Source organism: Archocentrus centrarchus, chromosome 11 (genome assembly GCF_007364275.1).
Source record: "Archocentrus centrarchus isolate MPI-CPG fArcCen1 chromosome 11, fArcCen1, whole genome shotgun sequence".
NCBI classification, from domain to species: domain Eukaryota; kingdom Metazoa; phylum Chordata; class Actinopteri; order Cichliformes; family Cichlidae; genus Archocentrus; species Archocentrus centrarchus.
This window is the reverse complement of record NC_044356.1, coordinates 31,624,261-31,647,484: the sequence shown is the minus strand read 5'-3', so window position 1 is coordinate 31,647,484 and position 23,224 is coordinate 31,624,261. Positions and strand designations below refer to the sequence as shown.

General features: G+C 41.5%; 1 protein-coding gene across 2 annotated transcripts in view; it reads right to left on the bottom strand.

Moving 5' to 3' along the window:
- Nucleotides 1–17,264: 17,264 nt before the first annotated feature.
- gatad2b (GATA zinc finger domain containing 2B) overlaps nt 17,265–23,224 on the bottom strand; it is a 53,116-nt gene continuing 47,156 nt past the window's right edge. For both annotated transcript variants that reach the window (XM_030741148.1, XM_030741147.1), the window contains exon 11: nt 17,265–21,736. In XM_030741148.1, the coding sequence (XP_030597008.1) occupies nt 21,600–21,736 (137 nt within the window). In that variant the 3' untranslated portion in view covers nt 17,265–21,599. The remainder of the gene's footprint in view (nt 21,737–23,224) is intronic.

The window sequence follows — 23,224 nt, the reverse complement described above, 5'->3', positions numbered from 1 at the left end:
GTAGAATCTGATGAGTGAAGTACAGTCAGTGGTTGGTTGTTGCTTGCAGCAGCGTGGCTGATTTTTTTCCCCCCTTTTTTAAATGACGTTCTCCGCTCTGCACTGCTCACGTCTGCTAGCTGCTGTGAGCTACAGATAAGAAAAGTTTATCTGGGAGTCCCTGTATGAAGGGCTGAGCTTCGCAGCCAAGTAACAGCCACTGATGAACATTGTTCAAGTTTCTCAGAGGAAGTGAAATTTACTGAGCTCTTTTCCTCTCCGCAGGCCAAAACAAGATGTTTCTACCAGGCCTCTGATAGCCTAATTGTCGAGGTTACTACATCAGCTTGACTTTCAGCCAAATAGCAAAAATGACATGAAATATGAAACCATGGATGTAAACAGTGAAACAAAGAAAACTGACATCTCATTGAAACACAGTATCCAAATTGCACTAATGATGCATCCAGCTTTCTCCTAAGCTACACTTGGTGAAACCTTCCAACTTTTCTCAGAACACAAAACATAACTTTCAATCTAGTTTCACAAAGCAAGTTAAAAACCAAACAGAACCAAATTTTATCCACAGAACACAAAACCTTGCATTGAGCCAGGCAGTGTGGAAAGTGTCCCCTGCAATAACCAATGATCCATGTCTCCACAACCTTATTACCTGTAGAAGGGGGTGTACCTCTGTGGGGCCGACGAGCATTCACACTTCCAGCGCCACGTGGAGAAGAGTTCTTCAGTAAGTGTCAAAAATGGGGAGTATGAAGGTGAAATGAAGGTGATGGAATGTGGAACTCTGGTGTAGCAGTGACATCTGCTACATCTGGTGTTTTTGTGCGATTTATTCCTCACAGTAGCACTGCGTGTGTCTGATTGTATACATCAGGTTTTTCTTGGAAAAAAAAAATCACACTGATGATGTAAAGGTCTCAAAAACTCATATATCAAATAGGATCCACGTGCCGTTCAGGGTTCGGTGGAAGCATAGTTAAAAGCCAGATTTTTTAAAAAAAAGTGTTTTTAAGAGTTTCTTGAAATTATGTGTAGCATTTGCCTCCCTAATATTTTGAGGCAGGCTATTCTAGGGTCTGGAGGCATAAACTGGGAAGGCTGCAGCCTACTGCTAATCTTTCTGGGAAGTCCAGCAAATAGAGCATTGCAGTAATCCAATCTACGAGAAGTGCTAGAAGATTTTCAGAATCACAGTGAGTCAAGAAACGTCGTATCCTGGCGATATTCCTGAGATGGAAGAAGGCTGTCTTAGTGATTAAATCAATGTGAGGCTTAAAGCACGAATCAGAATCCAAAATAACTCCAAGACTCCTAACTTGCGTCCCCGTGCTACCCAAGCCTACCTTGGAATATGAGTAAGAGACATAATTGAAGCCGTATCGGCTTCAACGAGGTCTGCATCAGATGCTGAAGAACCAGAACACAGAAGAAATGAGAAATTCTTTATTGTCATTGCACATTTCCATGTTTGACAGCTGTCCCTTTGTTCACGGCAGCATAAGAACAAAAACAGAAAAAAGAAAATAGCAACAAATATAAATATAAATAAATACAAATAGCAACAAAAATTAGCTAATACGTGCCTACATGTCCATAAAGTGTGGATGCAGGTAAGGTGCAAAGCCCAGTGGGATGCAAAGTCTGTGCTCTGGCTTGCAGCAAAGCTTTTACAGCTCTGTGGAAGAAGCTGTGTTTAAGTCTTTCTGTCCATGCCCTCATGACCCTTAGCCTGGCAGAGGGGAGGGTGCCAAAAAGACACTGTCCAGGGTGTGTGTAATCTGACCTGATTTTTTTTGGCTCTTTTTCTCAGTAGGGCTGAGCGAATTTGGTCCAGGGATGGGAGAGGGGCACCACTAATCTTTGATGCAGTCTTAACAATCCACTGCAGGTCCTTTCTCTCCTCTGAGAGGCAGCTGGAGAACCACACCATGCATCTGTAGCTCAGGACACTTTCTATGGTGCATTGATAGAAGTTGGTGAGGCGTTTTCATGGGAGTCCACTGATGATAAGTAGGCTGCTGGAACAAGGATACGACTACAGAATAAGTGGACAAGGAAAGAGAATAGGGAATTGTTGGAATGCTACCACACATGTAACCCCAGTGAAAGGGGTTACATGTGTAGTTGAGGATGTGGGACCTACGGATTCTTCCAAACCCAACTGTTGGTCGTGGTCCGGTTTCCCCGTGAACTTTCCTCCGGCCAAGGAGATTCCAATTTGGACCTTTTGTAAGATTCAATTAAAACCATAATTTCCAGAAAAGTCGCTGGAGCTCAGCAGGTTTTGTTGCAAGGATTTATTAACACAGACAGTTAGACAAAAACACAAGAAAGCGTTTAAGCGTCTCCCAGCATCAAAACAAGCAAGAGGAGACAAAGACTGTGTCCATTCCCCCTTCTTTTGTTTGTTGTTAAAGTGTTATCCCTGAAATCTGATCACAGACCAATAACTTCGGGGCGAACTGCCAACTACATTCTCATGTGTGCTAAAAAAAAACAAACACGTCACCGGTGTACCCCATGCTTTATGACAAATCTGACAAGCAAAGTAACTTTATCCCCATAATAATTCATATTATCCAAACACAGGTCGGTCTGCTGAGTCATGCTTCAGGGGCACACAGTCATAAAGTAAAATGAAGCATAATATGAGGTGATACGATGTCATATGAACCAAAATGTGTGCATAGGTGAGATTGAGGCCTCCATCTTAAACTAGTAACCTAAAGCATACAGTGTTTACTAATCCAGTGTATGTGACCACTATAGTTATTAATAAGTGATACTAGAAATGTTTACTGTAAATACTAATACCATAGTAATAAAAAAAAAAAATCCCCAACACAACATCTACATTAACACTGAAACAACTTGTAGCTCAGCGTTCCAACATCTGCAAGAAGGAACTGCTATTCGCAACTAAAGATTGTTGAGGTACAACACAAATGCTACGACAAGAGGGAGCCAGTCGGGGTTTGTGTGTGTGTGTGTGTGTGTGTGTGTGTATCATCATCCCCACACTCTGAGATTGGGTACCAAGCCCCAAGAACAACTGGTATGTTGAATGCCAGAGCAGCTCACCTGAAAGCTGGAAACCCAAACCCTCCATGGCTGATTACCAAGGCTACATGAAGTACTCTCTGAAAGTCTACTAGAAGATGTGCATGCACCACTACACTGAAACCAACCAGCTGATCTATACCACAGCAACAGTGATCCTTGAGATGCTTGGCTATAAGACGAACAACAGCCACAAAGAGCAGGACCCTCCAGAGAAAAGAAGACCAGAGGCAAAGATCAGAGCTGAAGAAAAGGGCCTAAGAAGTACAACAAGCTGTCCATACCTGAGGCCTTAGAAGCTGCCAAGCCTTGGCTAACTGCTTGAAGAGGTATACCAGAGATATAAAACTCAAGAGAATAAACCAGATATTCTCCACTGAACCATCCAAGGTGTACTCTCAGGGGCAGGAGAACAATATAAGAGCAGCCCCCATCCCAAGGCTGGAGATGACTCAATGCTGGAAGGGAGAAGGATGCAACATCACAAATATGCTCAGTGACTAGTGGATATAGGAGCAGACCACAGCAACCTCCCTGAAGAGGTGGTGGGTCATTGATGGTCTTTGGAGCCATAGCCATGGAGGGGCACACAGACCTCTGCAGGCTAGGCAACAGCAACCTAACTGACATTAGGTATCAGGAAGAAATCCTTGGACCTATTGTCAGACCCTGTGCTGCTGCAGTGGGTCCTGGGTTCCTCCTGGTGCGCAACAATACCCAGCCTCATGTGGTGAGAGTATGCAGGCAGTTCCTGGAGGATACAGGAACTGATACAATTGACTGGCACCCACGCTTGCCTGACCTAAATCCAATGGAACACCTCAGGTCCACCTCAGACTGTCCATGAGCTCAGTGAGGCCCTGGTCCAGATCTGGGAGGAGGTCCTCCAGGACACCATCTGTCATCTCATTAGGAGCATGCCCTGACATTATCAGGCATCCATACAAGCATGTGGGGACCATACAAACTACTGAGCAACATTTTGAGTTGCTGCAATGACTTTCAGCAAACTGGACTAACCTGCTGCATCATTTTTTTCACTTTGATTTTTGGGGTGTCTTTAAATTTAGTCCTCTCTAGGTTGATTTTCATTTCTATCAAATGATATGACATCCTTTCATTCCTAACACATTACGAAGAAGAAGAAGAAGCAGAAGAAGAAGAAGAAGAAGAAGAAGAAACATCCTTTATTGTCCCACAGAGGGGAAATTTGGGTGTAACAGCAGCCGCAGTTATTATAAATATAAATAAAAATATAATAATTTACACTATTAAGAAAAGAATATATATATATATATAAAATCAACAAACAAGATTAACCTTAATACTACTAATAATAACACTATATACAATGTACATGATGTGCCTGTGTGTTGAACCTTAACAGGCCGGACTATTTACAGTATATTATATATTATCCTACATTGTGTAGGTTATTGTGGTTTTTGTTGGGAGCAGTGATGATTATAAAGTCTTACAGCTGCTGGGAGGAAGGATCTGCGGTAACGCTCCTTTGTGCATTTAGGATGCAGCAGTCTGTCACTGAAGGAGCTCTCCAGCTCAGCAACAGTTTCATGCATGGGATGGGAGACCTTGTCCATCAGTGATGTTATTTTGGTCAGAGTCCTTCTTTCTCCCACCACCTGCACTGAGTCGAGAGGACATCCTAGGACAGAGCTGGCTTTCCTGATGAGCTTGTCTATCCTCTTCCTCTCAGCTGTAGACAAGCTGCTGCTCCAACATACTGCTGCATAGAAGATGGCTGATGCCACCACAGAGTCATAGAAGGTCTTCAGTAGTGTCCCCTGCACTCCAAAAGACCTCAGCCTTCTCAGCAGGTAGAGTCTGCTCTGGCCCTTCCTGTAGAGCGCATCAGTGTTATGAGTCCAGTCCAGTTTATTGTTTAGGTGAACACCCAGGTACTTATAAGTACTTATAAGTACCTGGTACTTATAAGTACCTGGTACTTATAATCTCAATGTCCACTCCCTGGATGTTCACCGGTGTCCGTGTGGTGGGTCTGCGCCTGCGGAAATCCACCACCAGCTCCTTGGTTTTAGCGGCGTTGATCAGGAGGTGGTTCCGCTGGCACCAGTCCACAAAGTCCTGAGTCCACTGTCTGTACTCTGAGTCATCCTCACCTGTGATGAGGCCAACTATGGCAGAGTCGTCAGAGAACTTCTGCAGATGGCAGCGTGGGGAGTTGATGGAGAAGTCTGCAGTGTAGAGGGTGAAGAGGAACGGTGCCAGCACAGTTCCCTGTGGGGCCCCCGTACTGCAGACCAGCCTGTCAGAGACACAGCCCTGTGTCCTCACGTACTGTGGGCGGTCAGTGAGGTAGTCCAGTATCCACTCGGAGATGTGGTGGTCCACTCCTGACAGTTCCAGCTTGTCTCTCAGAAGTCCTGGCTGGATGGTGTTAAAAGCACTGGAGAAATCAAAGAACACGATCCTCACAGTGCTTCCAGGCTTCTCCAGGTGGGTCAGAGCTCGGTGCAGGAGGTAGATGATGGCGTCATCCACCCCGATGCCAGGCCGGTAGGCGAACTGCAGCGGGTCCAACGAAGACGACACCATGAGGCGTAGATGGTTGAGGACCAGCCTAAGTGTTTACATATCAGTACAGATATCCAGCAAGACTTTTTTCCCCATTTTTCCATTTAAAAAAAAAAAAATAAAAAAAAAAAAATAAAAAAAAAAAAATATATATATATATATATATATATATATATATATATATATATATATATATATATATTCAATGATATGATTTGGTTTATTTTGAGGGTTTGGTTAATTTTGAGGAATAAAATAAACCCGCTGACAAAAGATGTTCTCATATTCAAGGCACGTGTGTGTCTATTTGTGGGCAGCTGTGCCATTGCCATCATGTCATAACTCCCACATGTTGCATGCCTTGTTCCATCCTCTGACACTAACTGTGATTGGTTGATCAGCCAGAGCACTCGCCTCATGTTTGGCTGAATAAAGGCTAGCATTCGAGAGCTGCATGTTCACACCCACTCACACAGACACACTCAGCTTGTTTGCACCTTGCAACTATCTGTTTCCTCTCATTTGTTCCCTCTCTGGCGATTGTGATTCACTACAGGAAAGTCATTGTGCTTACTGAGCAAGCCTGGTCATGAGACTGAGCTCATGATACAGTCGTCTTTACTCAACACTCATTGCTAAAGCTCTAAAGCATTATTTATCCTGACTTTTAGCCTGGGACAACCTAAAAACCTACACTTCCATCTGTGCTGATTTTACTCTTTCACCAGATCAATGTCCACATCTCTAACATTACAGCACTCACCTTCAGAAAGAGATGTTGTTTGTTTTTGAGTGTTTTTCATAATATCTGTACATAATATCTGTATTTATGCAATATGGGGTGGTGCGGTGGTTAGCACTGTTGCTTCATAGCAAGAAGGTCCTGGGTTTGCCGGGGCTTTTCTGTGTGGAGTTTACATGTTCTTCCCGTGTCTGCATGGGTTTCCTCCAACAGTCAAAGACATGGGCTTAGGTTAATTGCTGACTCTAAATTGTCTGTGTGACAGGCTGGTGACCTGTCCAGGGTGTACCCTGAATTGTAATGATCACTAATCCTACAATGATGATTCCTACAATGGAATTTCATTTAGAGAAAAGGAAAAATTCTGAGCACTGCTGAGTAATACTGGCTCCGCTCTGCAGCATTGATCCAGATCTGCTGGGTTCTCTAAAAGTTTTGACTCCAACAGCTCGAAGCTGAAAGGCCAGAATTTTTACACTTCAGTAATGTGTGTTATATCATCCACATTTGCACAATGTCTGTCAGGCATGCTGCCAGCTACATTTTACCCACAAACTGTTGAGTCACATCTCCACCACAGTCATAACAGAGATTTCAAACACATCTGTGACATGTTTGGGTTTTTTTCAGTTTTACATACTGGAACATAGCATGAAAGAAAGATTTTGATTATGAACATAACTCAGTCTTTATGAAACTGGAAAGTGAAATATAGTGCAAATCTAGAGGTGCAAAGGCAGAAAGCTGTGCAGAATAAAGAACAAGTTATTTAAGGACAGCGTGCAGTGAAATTCTTCGTATAATTGTTGCGTCTCAGAAGCTGGACAAGTTGTCCTACTTCTTTGTTTTCACAGTATCAATCAGACAGAAAAAACCCCTCTTCTCTGCTTCCTGAAAACAATGAGGGATGATTGGTTAAAGTCTGTTGCTAAGTGTTCTGTGATTGGGTGAAGTTCTTGTTCATGCCTGGGGCATGCAGACAGGGCATGTGGGCGTCTACAGGAGGAACTCTGTTTCTCACAGTGCTCCTGGGCATGACAGTAGGGACTTTCTGCCTAATGATACTTGAGGTACTTTCAGTTTGGGCATTTTGGTGGGAATTTTTTTTCTTTCCAAATTTACAAATAAATGGAAATGAGTGAACGTCAGAAGTGTTTCAGGCTGTTCCCTTTAAGGGAGCTTTGACTGTCAAAAAGCCACATCGATCTATTCAGTCAACTTAATCTAGTATAAGGAAATGGTAAAAGTAGGACTGGACAGAATCACTTATATTTGTAATTGCTTGTAACTGCACAGCACAAACTGCAGCAGTGACCCCACAGGTACACTTTGTTATTCCACTGTTTTTTAGCCATTTGTAACATAGTGTCACATTCTAAAACAATTCTTTGTGCATCCTCTCTACCATGCACAAAAAAATGGGGCTGCGGAGATGCACTACACAGTGCATTTATATATACTTTCATTTGTGTATTCAAAGCAGTTTACACTATACGTCACATGGTTAACCATACATCCATGCAGTGCTTTATTCCATACATTTTAAACACTTTATCTACTTCACATCCATGGACAGTGTAGAATCACTGATTAACTAGCATGCATGTCTTTGGACTGTGGGAGGAACCCAGGGACAACATGCAAACTCCACATAGAGGTCCCAGCGTGTTTGAAACAGGACGCTTCTTTCTGTGAGGAGACAGTGCTAAACATGGCACCACTCTGCTGCCCCAAAAGCATATGAATAGATTTATTGTCATGGGAAAAGGTGCCAATATGAGTGGCTCATCTTCTGAAGGGGTGCCAAAGCACTGCCCGGAGAGCTTGTTTAGCTAAAGGTCACTGTTTTAACTGGAAGCTTTGATGCCCTCTGGGGATGTGGAGTCTTATGGCAGTGTAGCATTTTGCCTGTCATCGCTTCAGCCTTGACACATTCCCGCACAGAGAGGTTTAGCCAAATATTTAGAAAACAAACTCAGCAGCAAGCAGTGATTTTTGACAACATAACACTGAACAAGGTCATCGCTGAAAATGTGCACAGTCACAACATTTACTGTGTTTGTGCACATCCTAACAAAAACATGAAAGCCTGAAAAATGTGTTTCGAAGCAGTCAGACGTTTGACAGGACTTCAGTTTTCCTCGCCGAAGAATCACGAGTGTTTTCACCCTCTGTCTCGAGAGCAGACGGAGGATACTCAGACTGAAATGTGCACATACAGCTTTGATTCACTTCTTCACCTGGACTTCCACCTTAATCTGCCATCCGCCACCTGCATACACACTAGGACTGAAAAACAGCAAGCGAAATGCAGCATGGATCACAGATATTTTGAAAATACTGATAAGACTGCGCAGACATGAACACTTGTGTTGTTGCAGAGAGCGAGGAAGGCATAAACACACTGAGGGGGAGTGGAATGTCTGGCTGTGCTTTCAGCATAACCTTCCCACTTCATGCTCCAACTCGCCACTCCACTGTTTATTAGCACTGATCAGCATTTTACTGTATGTAAGAAGAGATATGAACATTTCCAGGATGAAGGCCGTTTTCTCTAATAAACAGAATTTGGTATGAAAACCTTTGGTAGTTGCTGACTCCACCAATGTAATAATGAGTTATTTTCTACTCTACTTGAGCTCTTAAAGCACTTTATGCAACATGTAGGAGAACAGGCAAGGCCTTTCCTTGGCTGGGAACAGGGGAGACAGACTGCAGCAGATGGATGTGGCTGGAGGTTCTCGCAAGACTCCTCGGTTAAGTGGAGATCTGGACAAGTGGGTTTCCAGGTCAGGCGCTGAGCAGAGAACTAGGAAGAAGACGGATCCACAGGGTTACAGAGCAAAAAGGCAAAAACACTAGCAAGTAATAAGAATGACCAGATTACAACTAATGATGATCTGGTAGCTTGGAGGCTTGGAGGAGGAAAGTGAGAGAAGCAAAAAAAAAAAGGGAAAAGAAAACCCAAACCCTCCCCTGCTGGGACCAGAACAACTTCAACATGTGATCAGGGACCACAAGGTCACATAAAATAGATGGACTGTATAGTATTATTAGCAATATAACAAAAACAACTAAAACATTATACCTAAAACCTGCCCTGAAGGGTCCTTCTTAAATCACTGGTATTTTCAATTTTTACTGTACATGTTACAGTAAAACCTACATCATCAAAGTATTTAATTTAGGATGTTTTCTACAAAGCGTTTGTACATTTTTAATACATTACTTCAGTCTCTATAACTTTCCCAGGATCATTTAGTTATATAAACATGTATGCAAACAGTGTGAACAACAGATCAGTCCTCTCTTTCTCTCACGCTGAAGTCTGGAAGTTGCACTGGAACAGTCCAATGACAAATAATTAATTATTTGCCCCTCATTTTCATCACTTAGTTGCATTCAGTTGTTTACACTAACACTCCTAACCTGAGATGTGTACTTGCATGGTTCATTTACATGCATTATAGCTCAGTTACAGTTATTACATTTTCCATTCTCCACCAGCAGCTGCAGGATGTGTAAACAGGACAGTGTTCCCTGAAAGCCCTCTTTTGTCTGATCATTTCTTAATAACATTTAAACTTACAATAATGGATTACAGAGCAGTGGGGAATAAATTTCATTACAGTAGAAGTATTTCTGAAAGTGCTGTAACTAAGTTTAAGGATATAATTCCTCCACTATTATTTTCTGCCATGTGCCACCACAGTGCAGAGCCGCTACCTAAACTCTGCTCCCACAGAGTTCGATTATTTGGTCAGTGGTTTTATATCCTCACCACGTACGACTCTGGATACTGTGGCTCCTCTGAAAAAGAAAGCTTCAAGTCAGAAGTGCCTGACTCCCTGGTATGACTCACAGAGGCGCAGCTTAAAGCTGATAACCCGTAAGGTGGAGCGGGAATGACATCTCACTAATTTAGCCTGGAAAAAGAGTTTGTATAAAAAAAAAGCCCTCCATAAAGCTAGGAAAGCTTACTGTTCATCACTGATTGAAGAAAATAAGAACAAGCCCAGGTTTGTGTTCAGCTCTGTAGCCAGGCTGACAAAGACTCAGAGCTCTGTAGAGCCGAGTATTCCTTTAACTTTAACTGGTAATGACATCATGACGTTCTTCACAAATAAAATTTTAACCATCAGAGAAAAAAAATTATTCATAACCAGATCACAAACATATCTTTATGTACAGCTACTCTCAATACTACTGATATTTATTTAGACACTTTGTTTATGATTGATCTTTAAGAGTTAACTTCAGTAGTTACTTCCTCTAAACCATCTACGTGTCTATTAGACTCCATTCCTATTAGACTGCACAAAGAACTCTTACCATTAATTAGTGCTTCGATCTTAAACGTAACCGATTCTCTATTAATGGGCTACGTACCACAGGCCTTTAAGGTGGCAATAATTAAACCATTACTTAAAAAGCCATCACTTGATGAAGCTGTCTTAGTTATTTATAAGCCAATCTCCAACCTTCCTTTTCTCTCAAAGATTCTTGAAAGAGTAGTTGTAAAACAGCTAACTGATCATCTGCAGAGGAACGGTTTATTTGAAGAGTTTCAGTCAGGTTTCAGAATTCATCACAGTACAGAAACAGCATTAGTGAAGGTTACAAATGATCTTCTTACAGCCTCTGACAGTGGACTCATCTCTGTGCATGTCCTGTTAGACTGATAATACATATATATATATATATTTAATTTGTTTATCAAGAGATTATACAAAGCTATTCACATTATATGCATTTTCCATTGCTTACATAGCTTCTCCAAGGCTTCTTTTTTAAACATATAAAACACCATACAAACATAAGAACAGAAAAAGAAAAAAATGAAAGAAAAAATTAAAGGCTTAAAGTTAAAAAAAGTATTTTGCCTATCCTTTTAGGGTAGAGATTTTAGGTACTCCACAAAAGGGTGTCCACTTGCGAGTGAATATTTCTGAACTGCCCTTCACTGTTAATACAATTTCTTCTATCCTCACATATGTTCATACAGTGTTAAGCCTTTGTAATATAGATGGCGGTATAGGGGATTTCCAGGAACGTAAGTTACAGCGTCTGGCGAGAAGAGAAGAGAAAGCCAAAATCTCATTTTACTGGGGAGATAGGTTCAGCGTGGTCACTGGAATTCCAAAAATGGCAATTAGTGGATCACACCAAGTGCATTACACAAATAAAACTGAAGTGAACTGACAGCCAGTTTATCAAATTTTCAGATAATACTGAGTTTCCTTTAGGGTCCAGATCAGGATCCTACCTGTGTTTTTGCCACATGTGAAGATGGGATGATAAATCCAAGGAACATAGTAGGTACTGATTTGTGTATTATTAGTATTATAGTATATTATGAGAAAAGGGTCTGGTCTTACAAGGTCAGACCTTATTCCAGATGATAACAAGGTCTTGGATATCAGAATGTCATTATGAGTTATACATTTTTTTTACAAGCCTTATGGGGAAGGAAAACAAATCCATTAGTAGTTACTGATCATATTGGGCCTGCAGGAAATCAGTGTATCTATCAGCTTAGTAAACTTTCACCTTGTGGATGCACGACGACTCGGTTTGTACCAAGCTGCTGCATACAGTTGTAGGATATGATAGATTATGGCTTGACTTTTTATTTTGGAGTACAGTCTAATAATGGAGGAATAGCCGACACCATACTGACTCCAGTGCTGCAGGTGCAGACTCTACATCAATATTCATATACCTGTCCCACTCTCACACTGAGAATAAACACAGTTGGTTTGAAGGATTTCTGTGAGTAGCATTACAGTTAAATCTCAGACATTCAGCATATAGAAGATGACACTAAGTGAGCAACAAAAACATTAAAGCAAATGGAGATGGGACAGGTGCAGCCGTGCTTACAGTGTTATTGTGCAGACTTCATTTAAGGCAGTGTGGTTTGATCTGTTTTGGAAGGTCACATTGCCACTGCACCTAAAGTTATACCCTGCATGCTTTCCACCTACCACACTCTTGTCCTTGAGGCCGATGTGTATGTAAATACTCAAAGTACACTATGTTCCACACGTTCAACACGGAGCAGGTCCCACCCACTGTCACATCATGTACTCTGGTAATGCAGCTGTTCTCCTACGCGGTGCGTACAGCTCCACTTAACAGGCCACATGATTGTCATTGTGTAATGTCTTTTCCTGCTGTAGACAGAAGTGGGAGTGAGGTGGCGCTGGTTTTGCTTCTGCATGTCCTGAAAGACTTCTTCAACGTGTTTAACTGGTAACACAGTGCGAGATATGTGATAGGAAACATGAGAGCCAAATGCAAACAAGCAGAAGAACACGACTCCAGAACCAACCCCTCGATGGACTCTGTGCAAGAACCGGAATTTCTGGAAATAGACTGAAGGAAATACATGCATGACTGTCTTGTTTTTTTTTGAAAAGTCTATTCAAAACATGCAGGATGTTAAAAGAACCCTCTGATACACTGCAAGGAAATAGGAGTAGGAGTCAGATAAGATCATTAGTGAGTGTTCAGTAAATGCTGCTCTGGGCCGAGAGTTCATTCCACACCACATTTAGTCACATTTGTAATCAGTGGTCATATGATATATTGTTATATGTGCATCATACTGCATGCAACATTCCATACTGAAAGGAGGAGGATGCAGTTTGGAAAATTGGATTATTTCTAGTACGCAGTTCAATTTAGTTTTATTTACATAGTGCCAGTTCACAACAACACTCACCTCAAGGTGCTAATATGAAACGATCCCAAACACGAACCCAGCAGACACCTATTCCTTCAAACAACACTGTCAACAACACTGAAATCAAGACATTGCATCATAGAAACTATTACAGTAAAATCCGGTTGTGCTGAAATCTGTGCCGAAATCTTTCATTGCAACATTGCTTTCAAAGCTGTGCAACTCAGATGGAAACTCTTTAAGCATAGCTCGTTTTTGCTCTGACTGCAGGACAAAATGCATTAATGCCACCACCTAGTGGACAGTAGAGTTTTTCTTTTTAAAGATTTTCTTTTTGGCCTTTTTTTAAATTTGTGTAGAGTGCAGACGGGATGGGAGGGAAACAGTGGGACAGAGATTAGAGTCTAGATTTGCTGGGAGGATTGTGGAGGATGAAGTGGGGGTGGGGGTGGGGGTAGGGGGGGCTGCTTCTTCACTGCTGCTCCAACAAGCTTAATAATGTTGACACTTTGAAGCAAATTGTTTCAACCTTTATTAAACATAGCTTGCAAGAGATAAATATTACAAAGTTATTTCCTCCAAAATTAGCTTATTTTTTTCAATCAATGCATAATTGTCAATCAACTGGCAGTATTCAAACAGCATTATTTTCTTGACTTTTTTTTTTTTTTTTGAAGACCGTTAAATATCAAGTATGTGCAAAAGGTCAGGATTGATGCAAGTAAAACAAAACAAAATTAGTCTGATTAGTCTCTGGTCCGTTTGATCATTCGTTTCTACTTCCCAGATGTTTATTTAAAATCGTCAACACTATGCAAAAAGAAACAATGATTCTGTAATTAAACCATTCCCTGCATTAGCAACAACAATTAATAGAAGATAAAGCCAAACCGTACAGGATCATACGTGTCGTATGCTGGTGTTGGCAGAAAAAGTGGTCACCGATTCAGGGCGAGTGTTTCTTTAGGGAAAAAAAGAAAAACCTTACAAGATGAGTTTTTTTTTTTTTTTTTATGCTAAATGTTTCAATCGTCTGAATAACCTACATCTCAGTGGTTCATATCAAGCCAGCTCCTGCCTAAATATGCAGTGTAAAAAAAAAGTAGTGAGCAGTAATAATTTCCAGTGAAAATACAGAAACATCATTACTGAGAGGTCGGCACCAGCAAACTGAGATCAGTCTGACCCTGGATCAGTCTATTAGGGTTACATTACAAAAGGCCCTCCTAATCTAATCACTCAAAGTGCTTTTTAGCAACAAATGATTTTCAGATATTTGAATTTTAATGCTTCAGATGCATTGGGGGGGAGGGGGGGCTGAACCAGTGATCACTTTCCTGCAAACGTTACCAAGTTCAAAATGAAAGCGAATGCATCCAGCAAGGTTGCTTCAAGGAGCAGAGAAACGGGGGAAAGAAAAAAAGAATCCCAAACATTTTGCACATTTGTTACACAATAATACACAGTGATCACAAAACGAAATGACAAGCTTCACAATATTCATGGCTTTTTGTTTGCTTTTCTACACAATGTACAACCATTTAATTTCTTTTTTCAGTAAGGGAGGAAAAAAATGCTTATGTACAATAAGTCATTATTACTTAAAACCTAGCAAATATCGTGTCATTTATTTCATAGTCAATATTTGTTTGTTTTTTTTGTTTGTTTTTTTTTAATTGCAGTAGAAAGAAAACAGAACGCAACTGAGACATTAGAATAAAGAGTGACTTCAAATCTAAAAACCGATGTTGAAAAGAGTGTGGAGTTCAAATACAAAGGTGTGTGGATGTATCTGCAAAAGAGTGAGAGAGACAGGAGCTTGTTTTTGTTTTTAATTTAAACTTCAGCTTTGCAGCTGAAGTCGAGATGCAGGAAAAAGTTAATTCGACCGTGAGCGGCAGTAAAAAAAAAAAAAATTTACCCCAGGGGTTAAAAATGTCATTTTGCTACATCCGATGTTAAATGTTCCACCAAAATGCAGATTTTTTTTTTTTTTAAATATATAAGTAACAAAAAGCTTAAATGTATGTCTCTGTGAAACTAATTTTGTAGGTAGTTTCATAGTCTCCCATTTCAGTTCAATCCAGTTTTATGCATATAGCGACAGTTCACAGCAACAGTGATCTCAGGTCGCACTGACAGGCAGGTCTGGATTACTTGGACGCAACCAGAACACATCCATCTCTCAGTCTGGCTGAAAACAAAAAAACACAACCATTGCACACACGTAGACATGAAACTGATGCAGAAGGAAAGTGTAACAACGACACAAACGCAGCTCCGGGAGCCGAAGCACAAATCTCAGCCACCTGCTGCTTCATCGTGGACTCCATAAGAGTTATTAAAGGCTACTGATACTTCATAAAAGCATAGTGGTGTTACGTTACTGTATAGCCTTTATTATACAGCATCCTGTAACGATTTGCTCTCATCTGTCTTTTTTTTTTAAAAAAGTTCTTCATCCGACAAAAGGAGCATTCCTTTATTTGAATCATTTCCATGTATAAATAAACAGGCCTTGGATTTTGGCAGTGTGAAGAGCTGACACCAAATCTGCTGAGAACAAAGACCAAACTACAAACTACGTAACAGCCCTCCCCTCACAAAAAAAATCAAAACAAATGAAACAAACAACAAAAAAAAAAACACCTTCATAACTCGATGCACATTTTTGCTTCACACGGTCCTCAACATCCAACATGAAGAGAAAAAAAATGAGTGTACATGAAATGGTTTGAATGTGAGAAATGTTGAGCTGGTCCTGTGAGCAGCTTCCTCTCCTCTGACACCGAGCAGTGAAAATCAGCTTAAAGTGGATTTTTCTTAGCTGTACCCTCTGTGTTTTTCCTGGCTGAGGGGGGGGGGGGGGGGGGGGGGGGGGGGGGGGGGGCAATTAAACCCATTATAATGAACAGTAGTTGATGAAGTGCTGAAGTGCTTTAGCATCTTTTCCCATTTTATCTTTAGAGAGAAGCTCTTTATCTGTTTTGTTAAAACTATATATTTTTAAAACTGCTATCACTTCTCTTGCTTTTCAGCCTCATCTTATATGTTTGCATCTCTTGCATAGTGTGTGTAGTCACACTAGCTGTGTGCCTTTTACTTGAACAGAGCAGTGCTTTAAGCTAAAATGCCAGAGTCAAGTGGCAATATGTGTAACATTTTTTTTGTTAAAAAGGAACAGTTATATGTGCATTAACATGCTTACATTTTCCAGTTAACATTAGCTGAAGTCCAGCTGAAGAAAAGGAGAGTGTACAGAGTTCTGCAGTTGTTTAGTCATAAACCAAAGTACCAAAGGAAACTTTGGAGCAAGTCAAACCGCGTGAGAATTTAGCATAAGAATAACTAATAAACAAGCGGAAATGATCCAAAAACAACTAAAATCATCAACTAACCCATTCAAACATCACACACAAACCAAGCTCAACACTTTGAGAGGAACATCAGTTGCTGCTCGAGAACCGAAGATATCCAACATGACTGCCAGAGGGTCTTTTGGGCTCACATGTAGTCCTCTGCGACCTCACATGATGAAACCGTGCCATGTTGTTTCACTACACCTTAGGCCATGTTCTCCATCAGCAGTTTATGTGAACCTGCCTGGATGCTGTCGCAGATCATCCTCCTGCTGGAAGCCATTGAAACAGTCTGCCTGGTAAAATTTCACAGATTAAAGTAGTAACATCTGATCGTCTGAGACCTCTGTGTAAGAACTGCTACTTAAACAATCAGCTCAGAGCTTTCTGTGTGAACGAAGCGCCTCTCCCTTTGAAAGCCAGACTGACTTCAGAGCCCCCCTGTCCTCCTGTAAGGAGCGACGGTGGGCATGAATAATACTGCACATTAACTGAACACTGCCTGAAATACCTGAGCTACTGCAAACTGAGTGCCAACTGTCACCAGCAACACTACAGACTTGACCTGAACACATCCTTCTTGCTAAGGTTGCGAGGGGTTACACTAAATAAAAAACAACTTTAGACTGCAGTCTGTATGGTGCATTTGGTGTGGACTGCCTGTCTTTGTTCTTTCTATATATCCATTAAGAGTTATTAAGGCTGCTCATTTTCCTTCTCAAACCTTCTTCAACACAACTATCCATCCATCCTATCCTGGTTATCCTTTTCAGGGTCGCGGGGCTGGAGCCTATCCCAGCTGACACAGGGTGAGAAGCAGGGTACACCCCGTACAGGTCGCTAGCCTGTCGCAGGGCCAACACAGAGAGACAGACAACCATTCACACCTATGGGCAATTTAGAACAACCAATTAACCTAACCCCAGTAACTGTATGTCTTTGGACTGTGGGGGGAAATCAGAGAACCCACACAGACACGGGGAGAATTGTGTCCGTAGGTTTTTGGACCACGACAACTTTTGCTGCTGTACCACGACAGTGGATTTGACCTCAAACACTCGAGATCTGACTTCCTGCTTTAACTCAAAGGGTTTAACAAAGTATTGCATTGAATGTTTTAAGAATTACAGCCATTTTTATATGAAGTCCCCGATTTTCAGAGGCTCAAAATTAACTGGACAATTGACAGACATGCCAGATGTTAAGTATTCCTTCATTATTTCCTGACAAATTAAGCAGATAAAATATCTGGGGTTGATTCTGTGTATTGATCTTGTATTTGGTGCTGAGACCCTCATTAGGCTGAAAAACCTAAATAAACCGGAGAGAGAGCAAAAACTTCAGGAGTGTTCAAATAATCAGTCTGGTAGGAATGATGCAACTATTGGCAGAAGTAGCAGGATGAATTCTGTAGTGTAAAGGGCTCTCGCTCCCTGCTCAGATTCAGCCAAACACTGCAAAACTGATTGGATGGTGCTTCACAGTGCAAATGGACAATGACCCAAAGCACACAGCAAAAACAACCCAGGAGTTTCACAGGGCAAAGAAATGGGACGTTCTCCAGTGATCAAATCAGTTACCTTCTCCCAACCCAACAGAGCTGTTACTGAAAGCAGCTGGAGTAAAGGAGTATTTTGAGGGAGGAAACACAACATCAGGTGATGTCCATGGGTTCTAGACTTCAGGCAGTCTTTTTTCATCCAAGTATTAAAAATAATCCTCCTATTTAAAACTGAATTAGTTTCACTTTTGAACCTCTAAAACTGAGGAACTATGTATAAAAATGGCTGTCATTCCTAAACAGTTAATGCAATATTTTTGTTTAAACCCCTTGAATTAAAGCTTAATTAAAGCTGGAATTAAAAAAAAAAAAAGTGTCCAAAAACATATGGACTTAATTGGAAAAACACAATCCCTTCTGCCTGCTCTCTGTGGGTGCTGAGACTGGCCAGTATCTAAGAAAAACCGTTGCAGACAAACTTCAGTTATAATCTAACACGCTGTTGGACTACAGTTGTGCTAATGTGACACAGTGTAACACAACACTGCGGCAGGACACTGTGTGAAAAAGCAGTTCCAATTTGTGGAATGACAGAAAGGTTTGGGGCAGGTTAAAAGGGCAAACCATCTACGATTACAAAATATAAAACTGCAGATGCAGATAAAAATAGCTAAAAATTTCTCCTCTTAACCCCCTCGGCTGCGCAGTTCTCTACTAATTTGACAGCGCCTCAATTTGCAACCTGTTCGCGTTTTCGTCCCAATTCCAAAAGTAGGTCAGAAGTGGTAACATTTCATAACACTTTCAATGCAGCTCAAATGGGAATGCATGCCTTCACATTAACAGATAGGCATACAAAAGATTATGACTGCGTGTGCGTCTCTGTGAGCTGCTTAGCCAACTAGAGAATATAGAGCAGTAACTTGTACACAGTGCCCAACATTTGCAGAGTGACACTGGCACACTAAATTAGGATTTATCCATTTATCAGCAATTTAAGTGCCCCTATTATGCCCGCCTCCCCCTTTAGAGTGTTAGATAGTTTATTTGTGTATGTAGAGGCCAAAGCAGGACAACAGGATAGCAACTGGAAGATAAAACTGTCCCGCAGAACACTACGGCTGAACTGCCACAAACACCTTGTAGTCTGTGTTTTTCTTTGGTCAACGACCCCACCATGCAAAACTGTTTGGCGCACTCTCAAAGAACGAGAGGTCCTCTAAACCCAGATGCAACAACAAAGACACAATCCCAGTAAACCTGTTCATTTACTTTTCTTCTTGCTCGCGCGGTCAGACAAAAGAACAAGTATGAAAAAGTGACACAAACGCAGCCCAATGAGACTCACGTAACCCCGTCGTAACGTGCAGTGAGTTCAATGAGCCCTCAGACAGAAGCAACACAGTGTCATCCTACTGTGGCTCAGGCTGAGGGTCTTGTTACGAGCCCACAGCTGAGTGCAAGCTATAGTGTTTACCTATGTAACCAACTTTGCCTTGCTTATGTCATGCCAACTGACCAATCAAAGCAGACTGGGCCTTTGGGGAGGAGGACCCTAAAGCGACAGGAACTAATAACTGAGTATTTCAGTGTGGAGAGGTGCTGCAGCATCACAAAGTATCATTTAAAGTGTTTTTTGAACATTAAAGCATGTAAACATGTTCTAATGGGGACGATGATGACGGCAACATGAGCCTGTAAATAAGAAAAGTAGGAGCACTTTGAAAAAAACAAAACACAAAACACACCACAATGCAATCCATGCTACTCAGGACATCTCACCCGACTCTGGTTGGCCGTCAGCCAGCATCCAGACCTCAGCCACTCTTAATTCTTCTCCATTAAAAGAAAAAAAAAAAAAAGAAAAATCCAATTTGAAATATGCACAGTGCTCCTTTGGAGTGAGGCAACATGTGTGCAGAGCATGCACACAATGATTGATCCATGTCTCTCCCTTAAAAGATAAAATCCACATCCTTTTTCTCTGAAGCTAGGCATCTATACATAATCCATACAGATATTTTAATAGTTTCTGTTTTATGTCGATTATTATCGTCTCAGGAAGCTATACCTCTCAGGTATGCCACCATTTTATTAGGAGACGCCGCAAAGACTCTAAACAAAAAAGGAAAAAAAGAAAGGGGGGGGGGGTAGGGATGGGAGCAAGGGGGGGTCGGGACTGGGGAATGTGGTGTTGCACAACAATCAGAAAACAATCTAAAAACCAAAATATAAAAAGAAGAGGAACCCAGATTTTTAGTTACAGAGTCTGTGGTTTGGATGCACAAAATGTGCTCCCACCTTTAGCTTTGAGTTCTCTTCACTCTCTCAAAGAATATGTGATGCCAAGAGGAACAGCAGGGTCAAAGGGTTCAGTCTGTGCATACTGAATAGCCAAAGGTATTGGGTTGGGGAGTATGGGGGTGGTTTTGAAGGGGGGCGGGGGGCGGGGGGGGTGTCACTGGCAAATAGTGAAATGGTTATGGGACCAGGAGGAAAAAATCAACAGGTTTCTTTCCGAATGAAGACCATCATCCTCCTGAATACTTGGCAGGTATGCAGACGACAGACTCGGTCTGTCAGCTTCCTTCTTGCTGGAGCTGCTATTGACTGCTGGTCTGCTGAAGGGGCAGGTGTGAAACTGCTGCGACCGTCAGTCCCGATAAGTATAACTTAAGTATATCCAGCATATACGAATGTGGTTACTGTTCCAATCTGTAACAGGACAGGCCGACGCCTGAAATGAAGAAACTGATGAGAAGCTTTTCATGAACAATGGTGGGAGCAAAGGAAAAGGTTATCCGAGCTTTGATCACATAGGATTTTTCTTCTGCATCTTCTGTTACTCACTCCCAGTTCATTAGCTCTGTTGGTGGCAGGCTGTCTCCGCTGTCCTGATCTTTAAGCTTACCATATCTGAACTGTAGCTGTGTATCACTGTGAAACAGGCCCTTCTGAGGATTGTAGAGGTGTGGGTGCTCTGCTCTAAATCCCTCCCCCATCACCCCCTCCCTCCACGCTTTCCATTTTTAAAATGGGTTCCTCATCCTCTTTTGAAGAGCATGCAGAGCATTGTCTGTTTTTGTACCCATCAGTATTTTCCACTTTGTTACTTCCAAGTTAGCAAGTCGAGATTTTTTTTTTTTTTTTATATATATAAAGCTTGAAAGTTGCATAACAACCAGAATGCATCGTCTTGATCTTCTGTTACTAGCAACAGTTGCATCTAAGCTTTAGGATAAAGTAGAGAAAAAAAAATCCTATATGACTGCGGCCTAAAGAGACCTGACAACGCCTGACTGTTACTACCCAGAGTAAAAGTTAGACAGCCGAAAAACAAAAACAAACTTTTAAAAGAAAAAAAAAGCATAAATGAGTAATAGTAACAGAAGCAAATATGGTAGTTACAGGAATAATAGTGCTACCACCAGTTATAATAAGGGGAATTATAATTCTTAAATACACTGAAGAAGAAGGATTTTACTATAATAAGAGCATGTGAGACGCACTGATAATTTAGAGTCTTTTTCCAACTTTGTGGGTTTTTATGGGTCAGTTTAAGGTAGGCACACGGACAGGCACTGCATGCGATGGGAGGTGAAGGGGAGGGGGTATTGGCTGATTTGGGAGTGCTTCAGTATGGTTTAGGTATGAAGATGGAGGTGGCTTCAGGGGGCAAGAGCTGGACAGGGCTCATTTCTGTCCAGTGATAGACTGCGATATGGATCGAGGTGGGATCATGTCCAACAGGTACTCTCTCTGCCGGTCTGCTAAGCTGGAGCTCTTATGGGCTCCAACAGCCGCTGGGTTCAGATAGGCAATATTTAACCCTGTGAGATGGAAAAAAAGGAACATTAGGAGAAAAATTCAAGTGCACATTTGTCTTTAGAAATTCCAACAATGCTCAACCAGTAATTGACCAGTAATTAACACTTCCTGCTAAGTTCATGAAAGACCTCATCAGCTCCAAAACTTCCTTCATTTGTTTGAAATAATAGCTAATTTTAAACATTTACCAAAAGTATTTATTTTAAACTAAGTAAAGTGAGAAACAGCAGGAATAATGTTTCAGAGTCACTCACATTTATTATAAGACACGATTCAGTTCACAGGCCAATGGAAAAGAGGATCAATGAAAAATGGGAACAGAGGGCGCGTGATATGGTGGAGAATTCTTCTACTTCGTCTCCTCTTTAGGGGTCGCCACAGCACATCATCTGCATCCATCTCACTCCATCCCTAGTATCCTCTTTTTTCAATACCAACCCTCTGAAAATCTCTCTTCTCTGTGGTCTTCCTCATCATCATTTGCCCAATTATCCACTATCCCTCCTCTGCACAAATCCAAACCACCTTTTTAACTTTGTCTCCAATCCTTAGCTGTCCCTCTGCTTTACTGCCACCTCCAGCTCGGCATCCTGTCTTTTTTGTCAATGCCATCATCTCCAAACCCATGACACTCATCACCACCCACTCCACCCTGCCTGCACACTCTTCGTCACCTGGGTCAACCCCAGGTACTTGTCCACCTTCACTATCTCTGCTTCTTGCATTTTTACTGTTACACCTGTCTCCCTCTCAGTCACACACATGCATTCTGTCTTGCTTCTACTAACTTTCATTCCTCTTCTCTACAGAGCATACCTCCACCACTCCAGGCTCTCTCCTCTCATTACAGATCACAATATCTGTAGATCTGCACACATAGTCCATGGAGACTCCTGCCTGACCTCATCTGTCATCCTGTCCATCACCATTGCAAACAGGAAGGGGCTCAGAGCTGATCCCTGAGGTAATCCCACCCCCACCTTAAACCCATCAGTCACGCCTACCACACATCTCATCACCGTCTCGCTGTCTTCATACATGTCCTGCATACATGCTTTACTACACTGGGGAAACTTTCCATTTCAACTGGAAAGGCTCTCATCTTTATGCTTTCTCTAAATACCCAAAGACACAGCGCAACTTATAGTCTGCATCTTTCAAAACTAAGATCACTGCCAAAATAACGCCAAGGTTCCTGACTTGTGTTTCAATGAAAGGGGATGACAAATATGAACAAACTGCCCATCTCTGACTTTTTGGACCAAGAACAAATATTTCCAACTTGCTCTAAAAAGTTTCTGTCTTGTAAGGTCTTGAAATGTATATGTAGAGACATGTAAAGATGACCGATGCTGGGATTTGGCTTTATACAAAATGAAACTAAAATTAAAATTGTTAAAAGTAAAACGAGTAAGATTTGTCCTTTAAAGAATTCTCTACGTGTTCTTTTGTCCTTATTTTAATGGCTAATTTACCAAATGACAACAGTT